This window comes from Bos indicus x Bos taurus, chromosome 2, assembly GCF_003369695.1.
Source record: "Bos indicus x Bos taurus breed Angus x Brahman F1 hybrid chromosome 2, Bos_hybrid_MaternalHap_v2.0, whole genome shotgun sequence".
In the NCBI taxonomy this organism is placed as follows: domain Eukaryota; kingdom Metazoa; phylum Chordata; class Mammalia; order Artiodactyla; family Bovidae; genus Bos; species Bos indicus x Bos taurus.
The window spans coordinates 25,738,389-25,762,967 of NC_040077.1; the positions used below are offsets into that span (position 1 = coordinate 25,738,389).

At 42.0% G+C, this 24,579-nt stretch overlaps 1 protein-coding gene across 1 annotated transcript in view; it reads right to left on the reverse strand.

Annotated features, from left to right (window-relative positions):
* Window positions 1–24,579, reverse strand: part of LOC113880971 (myosin-IIIb-like) — a 225,596-nt gene that overhangs the window by 127,704 nt on the left and 73,313 nt on the right. Inside the window, exons 10-11 of the mRNA XM_027523683.1 lie at window positions 18,790–18,901; window positions 17,250–17,412 (exon numbers count right to left, since the gene is read on the reverse strand). Of these exons, the coding sequence (XP_027379484.1) occupies window positions 17,250–17,412; window positions 18,790–18,901 (275 nt within the window). The remainder of the gene's footprint in view (window positions 1–17,249; window positions 17,413–18,789; window positions 18,902–24,579) is intronic.

The following is a 24,579-nucleotide window of genomic DNA, read 5'->3' on the forward strand; positions in this document are numbered from 1 at the left end:
AGAAAGAAGCACAAGCAAAGCGAGGACGACCATTAACCCCATTTGGTTTGGGCTCTCCTTATGAAGGTGCTGTGTCCACTGCCAGGGAGAGGGGAGGCAGTGACGCCTTTGTCTGACACTTAGCAATCGCCCCCAGTTACTCTGCCCAGGCTTCCAATAAAAACCCATAGAATTTCTGATCATGTTATTAAAGGGAAAACTCATTCCTGCTTCTTATTCACTTGCACTTCAGTCATCAAAATATTGATTTCTGAAAGTTATTTGAAGTTTAAAAGCCAAATAGAAAGGTACAGAATATTCTTATTAAAGATTAGACGAAGTCTGCTCCTCTGTCTTGCAGCTTTGTCAGAAGAGCAGCGACAAGGATTTGAGTCGAAGAGATAAACTTAAATCAGAAATGTTGTACACCTGACACAAATATAATGTTGTAGGTCAATTATACCTCAACTTTTAAAGTTTTTGAAAAAGTTGGCTTAAAGCTCAACATTCAGAAAACTAGGATCATGGTATCTGGTCCTATCACTTCATGGGAAATAGATGGGGAAACAGTGGAAACAGTGTCAGACTTTGTTTTTTTTTGGGCTCCAAAATCACTGAAGATGGTGATTGCAGCCATGAAATTAAAAGACGCTTATACTTCTTGGAAGGAAAGTTATGACCAACCTAGATAGCATATTAAAAAGCAGAGATATTACTTTGCCAACAAGGGTCTGTCTAGTCAAGGCTATGGTTTTTCCAGTGGTCATGTATGGATGTGAGAGTTGGACTGTGAAGAAAGCTGAGCGCCGAAGAATTGATGCTTTTGAACTGTGGTGTTGGAGAAGACTCTTGAGAGTCCCTTGGACTGCAAGGAGAGCCAACCAGTCCATCCTAAAGGAGATTAGTCCTGAGTATTCACTGGAAGGACTGATGTTGAAGCTGAAACTCCAATACTTTGGCCACCTGATGTGAAGAACTGACTCATTTGAAAAGACCCTGATGCTGGGAAAGATTGAAGGTGGGAGAAGGGGATGACAGAGGATGAGATGGTTGGATGGCATCACCAACTCGATGGACATGAGTTTGGGTGAACTGTGGGGGTCGGTGATGGACAGGGAGGCCTGGTGTGCTGTGATTCATGGGGTTGCAAAGAGTAGGACACGACTGAGCAACTGAACTGAACTGAACTGAACTGAATGTTCATAGCAGCACTACTCACAAAGCTATAACATAAAAACATTGAAATAAAATGAAAGAGCATTTGATCATCAGGAGAAAAAAAAAAAGAAAACAACATAGCAGGTGTTGTAAAAATGCCTTTGGGGTCACTCAGGCAACAAATGAGGTTTGTGGAGAACCAGAAGATGCACACCCAATTTGAAAACATTTGGGTTCAATGTTTTCTGTTAAAAAAAAAAAAAAAGTTGGTCTGGCCAAACAAACCATACCTGTGTGTTGATTACAACAGGAAGACCTCCTGTTTCTGACATCTGCTAGGGAGAACGGATCTAGACTGTAGGTCTGTAACATCTAGACAGCCTTCTTTTGAAACTGAAGTGTCTCCCTGTCTCACCTCCAAGCCTCCTCAAGTTCAAGAAATACTGCTGCTCCTGGGGCTCCCCGTCTTCTCTTTTTTCCCTCTCCCTAACCTCCTTGCCCTGAGGTGAGGCTTCAGTTGTGCATTTTCTTGAAACCTAGGCTGGGTTGCAGATTCCAAAGAAGCAGGAAGCACCTGGACCTCACTGCTGGGCCTGGAGTTACACTGTACCTCCAAGCTCTATGGTGAGATTCAGGGCAACTCAGCCTCACATTTCATACATGTGAGCATCAGCATTAAAGGTCGTATTTTTAAAGTCATAGCTGCTTCTTCAAGCAGAAGTTCAGGGACCTTCAAACTGAAAAAAAAATGGAGGATTCTAATATCTTTTAAATGTTTGAAAACCATTGATCTAGTCCAATTCTCTCATTATACAATGATGGTAATTAATGGAAGGCTTAGACTAGATACTCAAGTCTTAACTTCTTGTCCACAGTGTTCCTTCCCCCTATGGATGTGCTCAATGTATCAGTGTCAGGATCATAGAAAGATAGTCCTGAGAAGCTAAACTTTCAAAAGGTCTTAAGGTAAATAAGATAGAAACATGTCAGTGTTTGCTCCAAGAAGATGAACTGAAGGGAGGCAGTTGGCAAGAGCTGCCACTGGCCCATCTTCCCCAGTGAACAGGTAACTGGGCACCCAGACAGCTGCAGAGGTGTTGAGCACCAGAGATAAGGGGCTCCCCTGCAAGACTGCCCCTGAACCTAATCAGCTGTCACCTGTAGAAAAAAAAAAAAAGAGTGCCAGAGAGAGGGATCACATCAGGTGATCATTTCCAGCTCGGGAATCTTCTCTGGAGAGTCCATAAATAAAGGACACCCATCCCAAACTTCTAATGACCTCACCTTTGTGGTCGCCAGGCTCGCTGGAGAACTGACCCTGTGCAGTTCCACTGCGACCCCCTGTGATGGTGGGCTGTGGATCACTGCTTTGGTCTGAAGGGCACCCTGTGGAATGAAACAAAACAGCATCTTTTCAAGGTTATGCCCTCCACCTGGATGAATTACCAAAGTGGAGGATACAGCATGGCTAGGGACATCCACATTTTTCTTATGGTTTGAGGCTCTGAGGTGATGAATCTCAGCCATGGATTTGGAGCTTATTTTGAAGAGTTAACACAGGGTGGTTGTGAAAGGGCACCAGTATAGGGAACAGGAGACTTAGTAACTCTCCTGGCCGGACTCTCTACCAGCTTGGTGACATGGGGGAGGTTGGGTAACCTGTCTCATTGATTGCATTGGTCAAATAGGGAGTTGGGTGACCGAGGTCATGAGTGCAGCAGGTGGGGGTTCCAGATGTGACAGCTGGACAGCATTCCCATTACCTTTCAGCGGTGCCACCTGAAGAGAAAAAGAGGGATGAGGCCTCCTCTGTCTCTCCACATGTCTACCCTGGGGCAGGCCTCTCTCTATTCCTTTTGTCTTTCAGTCCTGTTCACTGACCTTTGTGGGTCCATGGTCAATTATGCTGTCATGGAAAAGACAGACTACACACTATCTTTAGTGGCGGAACATCACCAGTGCAGTTTTTCATAGTCCAGTTAGCATACTTCAGTAACTACAGTTAACTTACTGCAAGGAGATCCAACCAGTCCATCCTAAAGGAGATGAGTCCTAAAAGAGATCAGTCCTGGGTGTTCATTAGAAGGACTGATATTGAAGCTGAAACTCCAATACTGTGGCCACCTGATGCGAAGAGCTGGCTCATTTGAAAAGACCCTGATGCTGGGAAAGATGGAGGGTTAGGGTAGGAGGAGAAGGGGATGACAGAGGATGAGATGGTTGGATGGCATCACTGACTCAATGGACATGAGTTTGGGTGAACTCTGGGAGTTGGTGATGGACAGGGAGGCCTGGTATGCTGTAGTTCATGCGGTCACAAAGAGTCGGACACAACTGAGCAACTGAACTGAACTGAACTAGCTTACTTCACAGTGATAAACATCTAAAGACTTCTCTACCAAGACCACTAATGGCTTGGGTGAGAAAGTGCTGCAGGGATGTTCCTGGCTGGCCCAGGTCTTCTTCCATGCTCCATGACCCACAAGGTCACAATGGGTTGAAAATGTTTCTACATCTCAGACCACCTCAGGTATCTAGAGAAGCCAGGTTCTTTCCAAATAGACCCCTTGGCTTTAGAAGCAACTGTCCTGCCAGCGGGGCCCTCCTCTCCACAGCAGGCTCCTCCCTGAGGTTTCAACCCTAACTCTGTCCTGTCTCCTTCCTCCCTGGCCTGTGATCCACAGGCTGTTTGCTTTCATCTTGCACTGCTTCCTAACTCAGGCTGTTTCTAATTCTGCCAAAACTGCTTCTAGACATATCATACTAGAATATTTGGGACTTTCTCCTTTTTTATTTCCTCAGATGTGTTTCTTTCTATCCTGTCTCTCTCCCTCCTCCTGGATGGCTCCCCTCCCTCAAGCATGGCCCTCCTGGTGGCACCATGTCTCTCCATTCCTTGCAGGCAGCCCATAAGTATTCTGTGATAAGTAATGCAGGCTGCCTTGGACCACATTTAAACAGGCACACAGAGTCCCTGTCCTCATGGAGCTTGCGTTCTGACACAGAGACTGAGCATACAAAGAGATGTTTACCCTGCACCTCAGAATGTAACCTTCTTTGGAAATAGGGTGTATACATATATAATTGGTTTAAAATAAGGTCCTGTTGGATTAAGGCGGGTCTTAAACCCAATCATCAGTATTCTTATAAGATGGCCATGTTAAGACACAGGACATGTTAAGGCCATGTTAGGATACACTCTCTCTCGAGGGAGACCTGGGTTCAATCCCTGGGTCTGGAAGATCCCCTGGAGAAGGGATAGGCTACCCACTCCAGTATTCTTGGGCTCCCCTGGTGGTTCAGATGGTAAAGAATCCTCCTGCAATGTGGGAGACCTGGGTTCAGTCCCTGGGTTGGGAAGATCCCCTGGAGAAGGGAATGGCTGCCTATTGTCCTAAGCTCTTTACAAAAATTAATTCATTTACTCCTACAGGAACTCTCAAAGATAGAGACCACTATCATTCCCATTTTACAACTAAGGAGAGGCACAGGGAGCTTAAACGGTTTTCCCCAGAAAATCACACACAGCTGGAGGCTGGCAGAGTCAGAATTCAAACTCATGCAGTTTTGCCCTGAAGTCTGAATTCCTAAATATTACAGGGTGTAGCCCATTTATTTAAACATTTAAAAATCATTAACCCTCACTGTCTTAGTAATGGAAATAAAAATTCAGACTTTATTTCATTCACGTGCCTGGGCCTTTTAGAGTCCCACAGCTCAGCTGCTGCAGGAGGTGGCTCTGGCGTTGCCTGGTGTTTGATGACCCACCTAGAGGACAGACCCAGGCACTGCTTCCAGCAGGGACACTGTCTGGGTAGGTCTCCTGGCTGGTGATCTTCGCCTGCTGAGCCTTCCTCACCATGGACCTGGCACAGAGGGTGCTCACAGACGAGGTGCAGAGACCCAGGCTTCCCCTCCTCACTGCTGCTGGCCAGTGGAACGAGAAGCCCGTGTGGTTTCTGGCTGGAGTTACAGCTGGTCAGTAGCTGTTTTACTGGAATTTAAAGAGGCCAACTTGTGGGAGGTCCAACAAGCAAATGCCACCAAAAGCAGCCCAAAGTCGAATTCTTTTCTTAAAGGGCAGAATCTCATTGACACAATTTTTTTTACCCCTACAGCTGTATCACAAAGCCTGGCCTCCGCCTCTACCACACAAAACAAATCTAGTAATTTTAGGCCTATGAGCATTTTCCACTCTGATTCTTCACTACTTAATTTCAAATTAATCAAACTTTGACAGAGTTCAAAGAAAGTCTCGTCTGGTAACCACTTTCTCTAACTTGGAGGCTAAGGAGGGAGGCCTTCCTCTCCCCTGGAGATGAGCTTCCTGCCTGTCCTGGAGCATCACTGAGGAATTCCTCTTCCCTTCAGGCATCTAGGGACAGTAGCTCTCCTGTCTCCTGACTCCCAGCAGCCTTAGGTTGGATTCACTTCTTATAATTTATGCCCTGCTTGCTTCCAAAAAGGATTGAGGCAGGGACACGTCACAGATCATTCTCTCCTTGTGACTGTGTTAGTTGGACCTGGCTTAGTCCTCTTTTCAAGCCTGTAGTAGGCCAGGTTTCATCTGAGACTGTCCCCCTCCCTTGTTAAAATCTATATTTTTAGAGCAATTTTAGGTTCACAGCAAAATGACGGGAAGGTACAGAGATGTCCCATATACCCTTTGCCCCCACACATACTCAGACTCCCCAGTTATCAACATCCCTCATCAACTGTACATTTGTTATAACTGATGAACCCACACTGACACATCATACTTACCCCAGATCCATAGTTTACATTACAGTTCGCTCTTGATGCTATAAATTTTATGAGTTTGGACTTTATAATGACACATATCCATCATTATGGCGCCACACAGAGTGTTGTCAATGGCCCTAAAAATCCTCTGTGTTCTACCTATTTGTCCTTCCTCACAGCCCCTCACCCCTTGACAACTATTGATCTTTTTACTGTCTCCATAATTTTGCCTTCTCCAGAATGTCATATAGTTGGGATCACATAGTGTGTATTCTTTTCAGATTGGCTTCTTTCACTTAGTAAAATGCATTTGAGATTCCTTCATGTCCTTGTGTGTTAGTCACTCGGTCGTGTCTGGCTCTTCGTGACCCCACGGGGTGTAGCCCACCAGGCTCCTCTGTCCATGGAATTCTCCAGGCAAGAGTACTGGAGTGGGTTTGCATTTCCTTCTCCAGCTTCATGTCTTTAGTGGCTTGATAGCTCACTTCTTTTTAGCACTGAAGACTATTCCATTGTGTGGATGTGTCATGGCTTATCCATTTACCTACAGAAGGACATCTTTTTTGCTTCCAAGACTGGTAATTATAAATAAAGTTGTCTTAAACAAACATTCCTGTACAGGTTTTTGTGTGGACATACATTTTCAGCTCCTTTGGGTAAATACTAAGGAGAATGACTACTGGAGTACATAGTATGTTTAGTTTTATAAAAAATTGCCACATTCTCTTCCAAAGTAACCGCATCATTTTGCATTCTCACCAGCAGTGAGAGTTCGTATTGCTCCACATTCTCACCAGCATTTGGTGCTGTTTGTGTTCCAGATTTTGGCTATTCTAATATGTGAACAGTGGTATCTCATTGATGTCTTAATTTTATTTCCCTGATGATATATGATGTAGAGCATCCAACTGTCTTTCCATCTTTTGAAGGAAAAAAATCAGTATTTTTATGTAGTTTATGTGAGCACTCAAAAAGCATCCAGCAGAGTGTTCTGAATGACAGGATGTTCAAAATACATTTTGAGGGAAGGGCAGGAGATCAGGAGTTATGCAGTCTGAATTGCAGGGAGGTTTCTTAGCCACAATCTGTAAAATGAGGTAAAATCTCTAACCTCCTTCTCAGCGTTACTATGATATTATAGTAATAAGGAGATTGGAAGTCCTTTGTGTGAATGCATGAATTTTAAAACTGCTGTGCAAAAAGTATAAGATGTTGTAAAAATAAGTATTTCTATTGGTTAGTCAAGAAAGAAGCAACTCCTACCTCCAGTATCATTCTGTCTTCTTATAAAACAAAGTTATTTACTTTGCTCTAAATTTTTCTTAAAATGACAAAGCTCTGAATGTTTATAGTAGCTTTATTCATCATCACAGGAACTGGAAACAAATGTCCTTCAGCTGGTAAATGGACATAATTGTGGCACATCCGCAGACCAGGATTCTGCTCAGCAATGAAAAAGAACAAACTGCTGATAATGGAGCAACACTGACGACTCTCCAAAGCGTGAGGCTAAGTGAAAGAAGTCAGAGCCAAATATCTACATACTATATGCTTTACTTACATGGTGTTTTAGAAAACATAAAATGACAGGGACAGGAAAACCAGTATGGTCACCAGAAGCTGGGGGTGCGGAAGGGAGGGACACCAGCAAGGGCATGAATGAACTCTTTGGAAATGTCTTTTTCTTGATTGTGTTGGGGGTTACCTGACTATATGTGATCACCCAATTTTATCAAACTGAGTTTCACTATATGTAAATTATACCTCAATGAATCTGACTTTAAAAAATTTACCAAATTAAAAAACAAAAAGGGTAAAGCCTCCTTCTCCCCAAACTGGATTGTTTCTGGACAGGAGGATGCAATTGCTTCTAACCCACTAGGAGGAGAGTCTGGGGGAAGAGCCTTGCTGTCAACGAGGGACACTTCACAAAACGTTTGCATCACTGACCATAGCTGGTTTTGACACTAAGCAGTTGGCTCAAAGTCTATGAAATTAGCAGGCTGTGGTTGCTTATACATCTCACCCATCACAACTTTATTGACGAGATGGCTACCAGCTGTCACCTCTGCCTCCGCCTCTGTGCTTGGTGATTCAGACTGCGTGGCCACAGCAAATCAAGCCATGATCCTGCTATGGCTCTTCGTGTTGGGGTTTGAACTCCTGGCCAAATGGCTGTTGCTCAGCTGTTATGCTGCCAATCACCTGTCACTGAGGGTTAAATGTGATAGGCTTACCCATATCTTCCAACTCTTCAGACATCTCAAAGGCAACTTGCCTTCCACAGCAGGAGGCAGCAGTCTTAGTGATATTCAACTCCTGGATTTTAGAATTCCTGACTTCTGGGGGGCAGAGTACAGAGGAAACTTGCTATTTTACAGAACAAGCTGCAGAAGGGCCTCAAACCCATGAGTGGGAAAAATGATGTCAGGAGCATATCACCTAAGTCATAACAATTTTGAGATCACTGGAAAATGTATCCACACAAATGAACCATACTCTTGGCATAATGGATCATAGCTCATTACAAAAAGAAAGCTGCCTGAAATCTTTCACATACTATTGCTGTGTTTTAATTTTTCCCTGTCAGATAGGCAAAGACATAAGATTCAGAAAATTCTCTCTTTTATAAAGGTTTTGTTATAACTGTATTTGAGATCTGACATGCACTATCTTTTTTTACTTCCGTATAAATTTTATTTATTTTTTTTATTTTTTTAAATTTTATTTTATTTTTAAACTTTACATAATTGTATTAGTTTTGCCAAATATCAAAATGAATCCGCCACAGGTATACATGTGTTCCCCATCCTGAACCCTCCTCCCTCCTCCCTCCCCATACCATCCCTCTGGGTCGTCCCAGTGCACTAGCCCCAAGCATCCAGTATCGTGCGTGCATCGAACCTGGACTGGCATCTTGCTTCATACATGATATTTTACATGTTTCAATGCCATTCTCCCAAATCTTCCCACCCTCTCCCTCTCCCATAGAGTCCATAAGACTGTTCTATACATCAGTGTCTCTTTTGCTGTCTTTCCTCCAAAAGTGAGAGAAATAGTTTCATCTTTCTGAAGTTACAAAATTATTATTCTAATCATAGAAGAGTATTTCACAGACTCATTTTTTTTCCCCCCTCAAGTAACTTCATACTTAGGAAGTGGGGACAGAGAGGAAATTGACACTTACTGAATAGCTGCCATGTGCCAGGTCCCATGCGGGATACTTTGTGTAAATTACCTGCTATGATCTTCACAACAGTCCTGAGAATTAGACCTTAATGAGTCCCATTTTGTAGCTAAGGAAACCAAGGTTCAGAAGTTAAGCAATTTCCCCTAAACCATATGACAAACCTGGTGGTACAGCCAGGATTTAAAGTAATTTTGACTCCCAAGTCCACATGCTTAGGATGGTATATAAAACTCTCCCCAAAGCTTTGACTGGTGCCATATCCAAGATGGAAATCAATGTTAGAGCTGGTCTACTAAAAAGAGCATTGGGTGAAGACTCAGAACAGGGCTCTGATATTTGTCATTAAGCTTATGTAACACATAAGGGGAGACAACTTATGTAGACTCTCTGTGCTTCTGTTTGATCTGTTTGGGGAGAAAACAAAATCTGCTTTTCTACACACAGAAGTCTTTTGAGGGAAAAAGTTCAATAATTCTTGTCACATCAGTTAATTTTCCTACAAGGTTTCTTTACTATTACTTGGACAGAGTCCCCAAACTAATAAGGGTTTCATAAAATGTGACATCACATTTTATGATTCTATGTGAAAAAAATGAAATACATAAATGCAATTCAAGAGTGTTGTTGACATCATTATTAATCAATTATTGACTACAATGCTGCTTCACTCAATGGTGAGGTGGTAAAGATACCATCTGAAGAACTGCCTTTTTGCAGCCAGATTCTGGAGCTCTACATGAAGTCCGTAAGGGAGGAAATGATTCCCACCCAAAGAGGTTCTATCCATGGGTTTACTCTGAAATTTAATCTTGAGTCCTGTGATGCCAACCACTGCACCAAAGTTTCATCTTCAGCATTTCCATGCCGTGTCAGTATGATACCAGGAAAAAGCAGACCTCAGTTCCACACTGGCTTTGCAGCTTCTTCTCTAACTGTTAATTAGGTTAACAGTACTTTACCTGCTGGGTGTTTAATTCTAACATGGGCAATAATTTGATTTCAGAACAAAGGACATTCCTTTGCATCACAAGTTACTTTATGGTAAGAATTTTACTGCTTGTGCCCAGTGAGGTTTGGCAGAGCCCATTTCTTGACAGAAATCTCGAGGCTAAGGCCAGACTCTGTCTCTGCTATACACCACTTCCCTGAAGCCATGTTTCTGGAGCTCTCTGTATGTCCTGACCCAGCTCACACAGACAAGGCACATTTTCCCAAAGTAAATCACAATCCTTAACAATCACCCCCCAAAACATTCTCCTTCTCTAAGAAGTTATACCTGTGGTTATCAGAAACCAGTTGCAGACCTTTACCTACAGAGAGTCAGAGAAGGTCAGACAGTGCAAGTAGACTCTGCAGGACCCTCACATTGCCTGAAAGGCACCTTCCTTCAGTTAATCAGAGCTTGGAAGACAGTGGAGCTAGCGTGAGCTCTCCATTCACCTCAAGCTCAGGTGCACCAGTTAATTCCTTCCCCTAGATGTTGTTTTACTCTTGTGTGGAAATGGCCTGAAATACCAGGAATGGAGAGGCAGCTGGCTCCTGCCAAGAAGAGTTTGGAACTTTTCTTCCCTCACATTTTGAGAAATCACATGTTTTGTGCAAAACAACCAGGAATATTTCCAAAAGACAGAAACAGAACGAGTGAAGAAACAATGGAATAGGGTGGAATGATAGAGATGCATAGAGGAGCATGCTTGTTTTCCTCCTATCTGTCCAAAGTGGATATTTTCCCTCACTGGGTACATTCATTTGACTTTCCTCTACTGTTTGACTCGTGATCAACAATGTGCTTATGCACAGATTCATCAAACTGAAAAACATCTGCCTAATCATTTTTACCTTCAAGAAGCTTGGGCCATTTCAATGTATTATGGTTGGTTGTTTAGTCACTAAGTCATGTCTGACTCTTTTGCAATCCCATGGACTGTAGCCCACCAGGATCCTCTGTCCATGGGATTTCCCAGGCAAGAATACTGGAGTGGGTTGGCATTTCCTTCTCTGGGGGATTTTCCTGACCCAGGGATTGAACCCATATATCCTGCATTGGCAGGCAGATTCTTTACTACTGAGGCACCAGGGGAAGCCATTTCAAAGTATATCCTCAGCTATATATCACAATGATTTTGACTCTTTGGTGTTTAATAGAATTCCCTTCCAAGGAGTGCTGACATAATATAGAGTACTTGATTATATAAACAGCGTCCATTTGAGGGAAGCATGTTTTTTAATCCTCTGTGTTGAAGATGAAAAATCTGAAGCCCCAAACTAAATCCCATTGTTCACCTTGAGAGTAGCTCCAGCATAAAGCAGTTACTTAAACAGTAGTTGAATAAGTGAATGAAATAAAGACATTTCCTAATTTGAAATATAGTTGTTCTGTGCACCTAGGGATATTTCTGGGAATCTAGTTCTAGGAAATTATTGCAACAACACAGTCATTGCCAACCCACCAACAATGCTAAAGGAATCAACCTTTCAAAATTAGAAAAGACTAGGAGGAAGGCTTACCCTGAGAGAGGTTTAAAAGTTCAGGCGTTTTAAGTGTTAAAACTTGGTTCTGCCGTGATGTGGGGTCAGACTTTTAAAAGAAGTTAACCTGGAGAAGGGGGAGAGCCTGTCTGGATTCTATGCTTGCTTTCCTCTTTGGAAACTACATTTAAAGCAATTCCCATTGGCTGGCGTCACATGATGTGCCCAGGGGTTCCAGCTGCAGCTGGTTTAAAATGCCTGCTCACAGGCTCAAGCAAGAGGGCCTCTCAGCCTTGGCAGGACTGAGGATGCCGTTCCAAAAACCACTCCCCTCAGAAGGCATTAGAAGGAGAAATGGCAATAGATTTTAGCGCTGTTATCCCCTGTAGGACCAAGGAGGGGAGTAAGTAGGAAGCTAATCAGATAACAGAGAGAAAGAGAAAACAATTTCCAAAGCACTGAAGCAATTAGATGAGAAAGTGCTATAAACCAATGGGCACTTCCTGCTCCTGGAGGGCTAGGGGAAGAGAGGCTGCAAGAGCCAGCTCCTCCTGGAGACACCCTTTGAAGTTCCTTCCCAGTCCCTCAGGCTCCGCTGTCACTGAGGGCTTCTCCCCTGTGAGATGAGGAGCCTGGCACTTTGCTCTTGCTTAAAAAACAGATCTTGAGTTAGAGGGGTAATTTTTAAAAATTGTGCTTTCAAAAACTTAGAGAATGAGACATTGTAGACCTTTAAAAAAAATTCCCTGCAGGTTGTTTGTTTTGATAGTATTTACTGAGGAACGTATGCAATTTTAGTTGACAAAATCTAGTTATATCCATTCTCTGAAAGTTAAGAATTCATTAAGAAAAAACAACAACAATACATTAGTGATGGGTGACAACTATTGGTTTTTACTTCTACTATCCCATCTATCCAAACAGGAATATGTTTGCAATTATTTTTCTGATTAAAAAAGTACATATTTTTAATTGTTTTGTTATGTTTTCCCATAGCAAGAGCCTATTATCAGCATTAATCAAAAATAAAAACACACACACACAAAAATAATAATAAAAACACAATAAAGCATGCCACTTCTCACCAAGGTGACACTTGAAGTCGTTTCCCTCTCCTTGAAAAAAGAAACTGAGGAAGGCCATTTTTGCCCAGATCCTCAGCAGGCTCTCTGCCTGTGAACCCACATCTCACAAAGGCCCTTTCTTGCCGGCACAATGTTCCGCACACAGGAAATGTGTGTGCATGTGCCTAGCATGTTCCCCCGTTTGTTTTCTTTTCCAGCATTGCTCACTGGCTGGTGAACAGTTCAGGCCCACAGAGAGCTTGAGACCACCAGCTCATGTATTTGAAAGGCATCTGTTTATTTTGAAAATGCAAATGTGGCCTACCTCAAAGACTGACAGGCAGGAAAATACCAGGGAGCAAAGGGAGAGGTATCCAGTCTGGAGCCCTGTCCCTCCCTCGATCATGCCCGCTGAGATCACTCGCCATCAGAACCACTTGAACAGCTCCGGGAGTCTGAGCGAACGGCCCACATTTCAAACGAGCAGGCTCATCTCTCCCAAGTCTAGCCCGGCGGATCATAGCTCACCTGATTTAAAGTACTGATTGAGTCATTTCCAAAAGTACCCTGGGACTTGGAGATGGTGGTGCCCAGGCCAAGTACTGCCTGGAGGAGGGCCCCTTAACACTGACACCAGTCTCCTAACAGCCAAAGCCCTGTCCTGGGGACAGATTCCTGGAGAAAGCCCGGGAAGGTTAATACCCTGACTTTGATCTCTGTCAAGGCATACCAGCAAGAATTAATTTACATTTCAGATGAAAAAGGTTGACAGCATGAAAAGGCATCTTGTTTCTGGTATGTGAATGTGCCGTAATAGATCGGGAATTCTGAAAGGAAGTTCTGAGGAAGCTAAAGGGATAAGCCGAGCGGCTGCTTTTATTGGGAAGAAGATGAAAGGAAAATAAATTTCAATATGCGCCGCTCTGTAGCAACATGTAGGCCAAATGCTTCCTAAATTTCAAGGGCTATTCTTTCAAAAACTATGTAACATAGCGTTGCAGCATGATTTAAACAAGCAAAAAAAAAAAAAAAAAAAAGACAATAGGCCAGAACTTGAAATATAAACCAAACACATTGAAGAGTCTACATTTCAAATGAAATGATCTGTTGAAAAAATAATAAATTAGAGAATAACCGTAGAAAATACCCAGAAAAGGTTATGTTGTGATAGCATCCCTAAGCCACTTCTGCAGGCTTCAAAAGTAAGAGTACCCCTATATTTGGAGTTTGTTCTACTTGAAATGTCCCCGGGACATGAAGAGCTTGTAAGGAGAGGATTATACTTTAGGAAGAACACACCCCAAAACAGAGACATTGGAATGAGCTGTCTTGCTTTTAGATCAACACTGCCTTTGAATCGAAAGATAAGGAGAACATTTTCAAGTAAAAGTAATCTGCCCATAAAATTGCAAATGTCATTACCCTATCTGAGTATCTTTACCACTTACACAAAACCAGCCCCTCAACTCCTGTCCATGATGTTGGCTGAAGGGCAATGAGACATTGCCCGCCCTTGCTCTGGCTGTCACACTCTCCTGCCAAGAGGGTGAGGTGGTGTCAGTACCACCCTCAATAACTACATGCCCACCCAAGCCCATGGGGACTCAGAAGCTCCCAATACCACTTGATATGCAGGACACTGGCTGCCAGGCTAAGAAGGAGCATGTTTCCAAGGTTTAAAAAAAAAGAAGCTACTTAAAGAAATGTGTTCTCTCCAGTCCCATGAAACAAAAGGACCCTTTCATAGTGTACCCACCCCACAGGTGCTGCGCTGAAAAGATGCAGCCGAGCGTCCTGATATAATGAAGCCACTCACCTGTCTGTTCTTATGCATTTTCTTATGTCTGTTCTTATGCATGTGGCAATAACAGAGTCCAAAAGGGAGCCATCTAAAGATGATTTTCAGAGAGGGAAAATTTGATTTATGATCCTACACACTTTATGATAAGGGAATCAACAATAGATAAGCTCAAAGTTTATATTTGAAAATACATGTTAGGTTTTGAGCCAAACAGTGTGATCAGTCCAGTATCTTCTCTTGGTGTGGGCGAGGGTAAGGGGAACTGTGTGTGTGTGTGTGTGTGTGTGTGTGTGTGTGTGTGTGTGTGTGTGTGTTGGACAGTGGGGAGGAAGAGAGAAAATGCATTTTGAGTTGTATTACTTGTTGCAACTAGAGCTGGATCCTTCTTCCTGATGCTTTGACGCTGTGGAGCTTAGAATTCCTAGGGGATGGTGTTAAAAGTTGCACTCTGGGGTTGAAATGACACTCTTTCCTCCCAAACATTTTGTTTTTGAATAAAGTTGTCTGGCCTTACAGGGCCAGAGAGTTCTGAGAAGTGCCTCAAGAAGCCAGGCTCTGAGTAGAGATCTCCTTGAAAGGGGTGCAGTTGTTTCCCTTAAAAGTTTGTTCCAAGTGTGGCAGTATCTGAAATCCTCTCTCTCTGCTGCAAGTCCGCTGGCCTGGTCACGTCTCTCTCGTTCTGTCTCTGATATCTTGTGCTCTCAGAGCCCGGGTGTGTCTGCTCTGGGGCCTGTCTCTTCCAAAGCCTCAATTAGGCACATGCAGCTTCAAAAGACAGAGGGAGCTGAGCCCCACAGCCCCTGGGGATACTGCCCTTTGCAGAAGAACAGAGTGACCTGGGAGCCAGAGCTTGAGGTGCTCAGGCAGCTACAAGCTGAGCCACAGCATGCTAACCCCAGGGGGCCCAGAGGACCACTGCAGTCACACACAGGCCTGGGTGTGGGAAACACAGTTTGCCAGGCAAGTACCTGAGTTAGTCCTATCTCTGTGCTATGAAGAGATAGGCTGAGCATATAGTTAGAGAATTCCAAGGTTGGAAGACCTTTCAGACCTTTCTAGCCAATGTTCTTGTTTGCAGACAAGGGACGGGTGACTCCAGGAGAGGAAGGGAATTGCTCAGTTGGCAGTATGTAAAATGGACTCTATCCAAACTGGCTGTGAATAAATGCTGACTCGACTTCTGACTGGCTGTGTGACTATGGACAAGTTATTTCACTTCTCTGTGCCTTGTTTCCCCCTGTATAAAATTGGGAATACAAGAGAACCGACTTGGAGCATCCTTAGCCAAGGTCTGGCATGCAGCCAGTGCTCTCAATCATCACATGGACGGGGGTGAATCAGAACAAGCGCTAGACCCACTAGAACTCTTGACTCCTCTTCCAGTGCTCCTGAATTATTAACCTTTCAGCTTTTTGAAACTCATATGAACTTAATCACAGAAGATTTCCAAGTGGATGCTATGAAAATGATGTTTTAATTACCTGCGTGAATATGAACAGCAGACTCACTCCTTCTGTTGCTTATTTTCTTAAATTTCCTCCGAGCATCATATCCTCTCCAGGCTAAAAATATAAAACCATGTGCTAGGAATGAGATTAATTTAAGAATGTGCCAGAGAATTGATATAAGCTGTTTCCCTCCAATCCTCTACCCCTCTCCTCCTCCCCACTGCTTTCTCACTGAGCAAAATAAGCAGAGCTACGTGAGTGATGGTGGGGAAGAGGGGCCTCTCTGTACTCTCAGCTCGGCCTCCAAGATGCTTTTGAGAAGGAGTCATTTTGGTTCAGGCAGTGAATTTCTGCAACCTCTGGATTCCACTTAGGAATCACTTGGAGCCCTGTGCAGGTGAGGTGGGTCCCTGTCATTCCAACCCATGGAGGAAGCTCTGCCTTCAGGACTTGAGGGGTAGGAGAGGACTGGAATGGCCTGACTCACTCTGTATTTTTTATTGGGAGAAAGGTATAAAACATGAAAGTTGAAGGAGAGAAAAATAAATAATAATGATTAGTAGCATCACATTTGCGTTTGGTGAGGGGAGACTATGTATAGAACTGTGTTCAGGGAGGGAATGCGTGACGGAAAGGGAAAATGCGTGGGAAATGAATGAAGAGAAGAGAAAGGGAGCCTGGGGCAAGGGGCAGGGTGTTGAGTCCTTCAGAGCGCTAGGCACTGAGCTGCCACCAGCAGCATGACCAGCTCTCCTTTTCACTTCCTCCCTGAGCGCTACAGCTCTCCATGTCACTGAATGAGGTCATGGAGTCCATGTGGACGTTATGATTCTGGGTTATGAGAACACAAAGGAAATCATCTGCTGTGCTCAAGACCTGGGACAACTGCCTGCAGTAGCACAGGAGCTCAGACGCTGTTTGTGACACAAATGACATATGTGTGTGCAAAGAGGCACTGACAGGGCTGGGTGTAGGACAGAGCCTAGTGATAAGCTGCCTTGGTTTACAAGCTCTGTCTGAGCCAGGAAAGCCTCCTAGATGTGACAGTAGCAGTTCTGAGGCTGAAAACCTGGTAATGGACATGAAGTGTGCATGAGGTGGGTCATCTGGGAGCTGGGGCACATGTCTGTGTGATTGGGGTTTTACATCCACCCACTGCTACTGCCTCTATCTTGCCGTGGGTAAGGATGGCTCGTTTGCTTATCTGGAGGTCAGAGACTGTGGCAGTCTTGCTCACAGCTATACCCCCAGCACCAAGCACAAGGCCTGGCCTGCAGTAGATACTTGATAAATATTTGCTGAAGGCAAGAGGGAGGGAAGAAAAGGCACCACTGAGAAGAACAAAAGGTGAGTGGCCTCAAGCACTTAATGAAATGCCAAGATTCAGGGATGTTTACCTGACTGGATGGCAACAGCCCCCTTCTCTCTCTTCTCTCTGACTCTTCTGTATCTCCTGGCTCCCAGCCACCCCTTGGCATAGGCCTGCAGCACAACCACTCTGCCTATGACTTCCCGCAGCAGCAAATTTAACTGCTCAACATGATAATACTTGAGAAAAACCTGAAATAAGACATCAGTTTTAGCATTACATATAGGCTCCCAAGGGCTCCTCTGGTGCTCAGGGGTAAAGAAGTGTGTTAGTCTCTTAGCTGTGTCTGACTCTTTGCTACCCCATGGACTGTAGCCCACCAGACTCCTCTGTCCGTGGGATTCTCCAGGCAAGAACACTGGAGTGGGTAGCCATTCCTTTCTCCAGGAGATCTTCCTGACTCAAGGATCAAAACTGGGTTTCCTACATTGCAGGTGGATTCTTTACTGTCTGAGCCACCAGGTTCAGATAAACCCTGCCAGTGATTCTTCAGTGGTAAAGAAACCACCTCCCCATACAGGAGATGTGGGTTCTCCCCTGGAGAAGGAAACAGCAACCCACTCCAGTATTCTTGCCTGGGAAGTCCCATGGACAGAGGAGTGTGGCGGACTACAGTTCATGGGGTTGCAAAAGAGTCAGACACGACTGAGCGACTAAAAAACAAGAATAATGGACTCCCACAAAGAAATTCACTCTGCTCCAACAAATTAACATAAATATTAAAACATCATCTAAATAAAGTTTACAGTGACTTGATTTATGCTAACATTACTGATTTCTTAGAAGCAAATACGATTAATTCCCCTTGTAGGGTCGAGCCAATATGGGACTATTAATATACACAGATGATGAAGTTAACAGCGTTTTAGGAGATCCTAAATGTTCTCTAGGCCTCAGTTCTGCCATGAGTTCCATTTTCTCAGCTTCCTCTTTTCCCCCTCAGCTCTGATGGAGGTGTTAAACCAGAAAAACTGACCAGGGCTGACAGAAGTTCTGAGGGAGGGGGGCTTGAATGGGCCACAGTGATCTGATTTCTGCTGAAGAGCAGCAGCATTGCCATCCACACTCAGGCTGAGGCTGGCATTGTAGGGCAATTCAGAAGGGACCACAAAAACCTGAAATCTTGTAGGAATATGATGTTCCCCCAAATGAAAAGCTAGACATGATGAGACTACTAATCAGAGTGGGCAGTAAACAACATGAGTCTAAGGAAAAAAGGACAAAAGTATAAAAGATACTCATTATTGTCATTAACATGATTTGTGTATTTGCCTGCAGTGCTGGAATAAGCAGCACTGAAAAAAAGGACATTTAAAAATGAGCTCAAAGATCTCATTCTAGAAATGTTAAATGGTTCTCAAACTACACGCAGAACAGGAAAGAAACTCTCCTCTTTTGGCCTCTGAGATCCTGGGACTCCAGACCCAAGACCAGCAAAGATCACTGTTAGGTTGAGGTCTTGTCTGGTAAGTTGCAAAACTTACAGAGCTATTCAAATCACTGATAAGAGACCGAGGTACACAGCAGAGCATCTCAAGTGACAATCTAAACAACAAAGTAAGAACTACCTTTGTTTTTCCCAGCAGCCAGTGATCTAATCTGGACTTCTCCAAGATAGCGATGCAACTCTCTTTGCTAGCAAGAGGTGTTTGATGTGCTCTGAATGCCAAGTAATAATACCTACAAAACAGAACAGTGAAATAAAGCATTTTTAGTCACCATTTGATTCAGCATCATAGAGTTGCTCTGGGCCCATTGACATGCCTTGTTTTTCAATATCAAATATTTGTTGAGCATCAATAATAGTGTACTAGGTAGTGGAAGACACACAATTCATGCTTATTAGCACTTATCTACTTTCATATTTTCTGCTACATGTATTTTCCTTTTAGTATTGCTTGTAATTCACATTCAAAGCATACTTGGCATCTTTTACATGCAAAATCAAAGTATGTAATCCTTTAAAAAACTGAAGTTTAGACAGCTCTCCCAGCAAAAGTTACCATTTTAAATGTATTACTCTTTTAAAAATAATTTGTCATCTCACTGTATGAATTTGGCTCTGCTTTGAAAATTCCATCTGAAGCAATGTGTAGAGAGCAAAAATGATCACAGCCTGACACTACTGATTTTGTCTGTTAAGCTCTGTGTCTCTTTTAAGGTAAAAAGTGGGTATGTTTTCTTGAGACAATCACCAAAACCACATTTGTCTTCCTAAATTACTCATTTTAATAAACTTCTGTACTTTCAGATGAAAGAGTTTCTGGGTAGATTCAAAGAACATGACCAGATTATATATATATATGTAAGTTTGTATATGTATATGTGTGTATGTCCATACGTATGTCTATATACATGTATATGCATATATATGTACATGATGTTGAATATATTATCTTTTTAGAAAACTTTATCTTAGCTTTTCTTTTAAAAACTTTCAAGCATCTTTCCTCTGCTCCTTGTTGCCATCTGTAATTAAATTCAACCACTTGGAAGTATTTCCTTGTCAGAGGATTTTCCTGTCATTGCTCAGACAAGGGTGATCTGTTATTTTAGAATTGCTTTAAAATGTAGAGCCATTTATACTTTTTAAGAAAATCACCAAAATATAAAATATGTCCTTTCCTCTCACCAAATATGCCCATGCTTTCTGTTTATGGAAAGATAAACACACTTGATTAGCACTTGAGCCATTTAACTTTATCTTTGTGCTACAAGATTGTTGTACAAGTTAGGATCGAATGCTGATTTTGCCGAAAACATTTGCATTCAGAGATTCTGAGAATGTTTCTAAGACTCTGAGTCTCTGTTTCCACCTGTGAGGAAGAGAAGCAGTTTTCTCTCAGAACCCCTGAATGGTGGCCAGGACCATGCTAGGTCGTCTGGCCAAGCCCAGGAACCTGTTCAGAGTAAATGTTCCTGGAGCTAGGTGGGAGGAGGGACAGCCAGGAGTCAGGCTGAGGTCTGGGCAGTTCATGGCATCAGCACAGATTCTTTAGCCCTAGTTTCTCAAGGACTGTAATTCCAATCATAGGCTCTTGGATTTGGCTTGGGCTAAAGCAAGAAGATTGTGTACTAGAGTGCATGGGGGTGGTAGAAATAGATGGCAAATCTCTATGGAGTGAACATCTTGGGAAAGGTAAAGTACAGATAGCTTAAGATGTAAAAGTCATTGATAAAAGCAGGACTTCCCTACTCTCTTTTCCTTTAGTCCTGGCCATTTATAAAATGGGCTATATATTATAAATAACATATGGCATGATTATATGTTTATAATATGATTAAGGGCTTACTTCCCTGGTGGCTCAGACGGTAAAGCATCTGCCTACAATGCGGGAGACCCGGGTTCAATCCCTGGGTCGGGAAAATCTCCTGGAGAAGGAAATGGCAACCCATTCCAGTATTCTTGCCTGGAAAATACCATGGATGGAGAAGCCTAGTAGGCTACAGTCCATAGGGTCGCAAAGAGTTGAACATGACTGAGCGACTTCACTTTCACTTTGGCCTTAAACAGACAGGCTTGCTCAGGCTGATTGCTCAATACTGTTAGTGATGAAATATTTAAAGATAATCTAATGAATGACCAGAACTATGCAGTATATGAGATTACAAGATATGTTCTAACTATCCGTTCAAGGATTTATCCTTGTTTTGGGGGCATCCATGGATGCTTCTTAGCCATTTCTAAATAGACAGAATATATCTTGAATTAATATAAATATTATAAATTAACTTTGATTTTTAGCACTTCAATTCAAATCTCTTATTATGATAATAACATTCATATATAGCTTTTAGTTCAGAAAGAGATGGATAACAGTACGGTCAAGACGTGAAGATTTCAAAAAACATTAAGGGAACATTCAAGTGATATGTCTGCAGTAGTCAGGTCAGAGAGGTATCAGTGCAGTGTGTTTTCTCCACAGAGTATTCTAATAGACAATACGGTTAAAAACAAAACAAGACAAATAAGCACTTTGGCTGAGTTTCTGTATGCTTAAACGCTTCAATATAAGGGCAAAAATGAAATGAAAGGCATGAAGATAAAAGGCCTGCCACCAAGGGGACATCTTTTTGAGAAGATCCATTCCACCCCCTTCTTGAAGCAGCTTGATGAGTTAAATAAGCAGGAGACAATGCAATAGCAAAATAATACATGTAAAGATTTGTCTTGAGGGTCTGAGTACTTGAGAACATTGTAAAGACCAGTTCTATCTCTCTATTCAAGAGTTCTGCCCTGAGCTGTTCACCAGTTCTGCCCTGAGCTGTCTCTGATAGGTAGAATTCATCTCTCAGATTGGAGTTTGAGCCCTGAGTTAAGAGTGAGAAGGTCTTTCATCTCTAACCATAGGTAAGTCACTTGTATCTGAATTTTCAAAGGGAGCAATGGGAACCAGATAAGTGGTTCTTAGCTCTTAGGTGAGGGGGAGCGTGGTGGAAGACTCTATGAAAATCTGGTAAAAGCTATAAACATTTTTTCTTAGGAAAATGCTCTTGATATAACATATTGCACACAGTATCAAGGGTTCCACATAGTTCGTGTTGGCCCTCCAACGACCTAAGAGCCCTTCCCTATTTCAGAGCTCTACGGAAAGTGATAAATTTTACAATACTTTATCTTATTAAAACATATAAGTTATTAAAAGAGTAAATATCCAGTTGAAAAATCTCTATCCAAAAATGTTCTTTAGTTTTCTGCCTAAAATGTTTTATTGTATGAAATACAAATTTTTCAAGGAAGAGTTTTTAAACTAGTTAAACTAGAAGTACCAGTTACTACATAACAAAAAACTTCAAAACTTAATGGGTTAAATAGTAGACATTTATTGTCTAACAGTTTGTGAGGGTCAGGAATTTAGGAGCAGCTTATCTGGGAATTTCTGGCTCAGGGTCTTACATGAGATTACAGTCAAGATGTTGGCCAGGGCTTCAGTCATCTAAAGGCTTGAGGATCTATTTTCAAGATGGTGCCACCACAAGGCTAATGGTAAAAAGCCTTAGTTTCTTTCTGGCTATTGACAGGATGCTTCTCAGTTCTATGCTACATGGGCCTCTTCAGAGGACTATTTCAGTATCTTCATAACAGAAGATGGTCTCTACCAGAACAACGGATCCCAGAGAAAAAGCAAGAAGGAATCTGTAATGCCTTTTATGACTGAGGCTTAGAAGTGATACACCATCACTTCTTCCATATTCTTCTATTCATTAGAAGCAAGTCTCAAAGTCCAGACTACATTTAATGAGAGAATTTAAGTTTTACCTCTTAAAGGGATTTAAGTATCAAGTAATTTGTGGCCATATCTTTAAACCACTGCAAAGAATCTCTCTGAATCATCAACTCTTATCAAAAAATGCACAAATACAATAAAATAAGTTAAAAGTAAAAGTAAAAGACATACCATACTAATACTAGTCAAATTAAAACTGGACTGGTTATATTAATATAAACAAAGTAGATTTCAGAGCAAATAAATATTATGAGGGATAAAGAAGTTTATTTCATAGTGATAAAGAGGTCAATCCATTAAAAAAATTAAACATTCTAAGCATTTTTTCACTTAATAACACAGCTTGAAAATACATGAGCCTAAAAGTATTAATGCTGCAGGTGCTAATACTGTTAATTGTGTCTTGTTAATAATACACAATTATAGTCAAGAGAATTCAGTACCCTCTTCCAGTAATTGATAGGACAAGTAGACCAAAGAAAAAGAATCATCAAGGATATGCAAGGTTTGAATAACCAACCTAACCTAACTGACATTTATAGAAAATTCCAGCTAAAAATAATAGAACACATTTTCTTTTCAATTACATATGAAACATCTACCACAATAGGCTATATTCTGGGCAAAAAACCCCATGACTTAGTCATACAAGGTACATTCTCTGACCATAGCAGAATTAAATTAGAAGTCAACAAGATACCTGGAAAATTCCCAAATATTTATGAACAGACTTCCATGGAAAAATAACCCATGTATCAAAGAACAAATCAAAAGAGAAATCAGATTGATCAAATGAACATGAAAACACAACCTGTCAAAAATTTGTCGGATACTGCAAAAGTAGTAGTGTTTAGACATATATACCATTAAACACCTATAACAAAAAAGAAGAATGGTCTCAAATACATGAGTTCAACCTCTAACATACATTAGGAAAAGAACAAATAAAACCCAAGATCAGCAGAAGAAAGGAAATAAAGATCATGGTGAAAAATCATTGAAATAAAGAAGAGACACTGAATGAAATTGAAAAGTGTTATTTGAGAAGGTTAATGAAACTGGTAAACCTTTAGCCATATAGGTTAGGAAAAGGAAAGCAAACAAAGGTATGAGATTAGTGATATTCTATAGATTCTACAAATATTAAAAATACAATAAGGGAATATTAGAAACAACTTTGGGGGCCTCCCAGGTGGGCCTAGTGGTAAAGAATCTGCTGCCAATGCAGTAGATATAAGAGACGTGGGTTTGATCCTTGGGTCAGGAAGATCCCCTGGAGGAGAGCACAGCAACCCACTCCAGTATTCTTGCCTGGACAATCCCATGGAAGGAGGTGTCTGGTGGACTATAGTCCATAGGGTCACAAAGAGTCAGGGTCACGACTGGAGTGACTTAGCATACACGCACAAACTTTATGTCATGCTAACGAGATAAAAGTGAAAAAACATATGATCTTACTAAATGAGGAAAAGGATTTGACAAAATCCAATATCCAACACTAATTTAAAAAAAAAAAAAAAGAAACTTTTCAACAAGCTCAATTCAAGGGAATTTCCTCAATCTGAAAAAATAAAGTATCTATGAAGACCTTACAGCTAACACCACATTTAATGGTGGAAGACTGAATACTATTCCCCTAAGCTTAGGAAAAAATAAAGGATATCCATCATTACCACTTCAATTCAGCATTGTAAAAGTTCCAGCCATTGCAAACAAGAGAAAGAAATAAAAGGTATCTCTATAAGAATGGAATAAGTAGAACTGTCTTAATTTGAAGATGACACATTATCTATGTAGAAAATCCCATGGAATGTATGAAACAAACAAACAAAAATCCTACCAGAGCTAATAAGTGAATTTAGTAAAGTTGTAGGCTACAGATCAAAACCAAGATCATGGCATCCGGCCCCATCACTTCATGGCAAATAGATGGGGGGAAAATGGTAACAGTGACAGACTTTATTTTCTTGGGCTCCAAAATCACTGCAGATGGTGACTGCAGCCATGAAATTAAGACACATGCTCTTTAGAAGAAAAGTTATGACAAATCCAGACAGCATATTAAAAAGCAGACACATCACTTTGCCAACAATGGTCCGTATGGTCAAAGCTATGGTTTTCCAGTAGTCA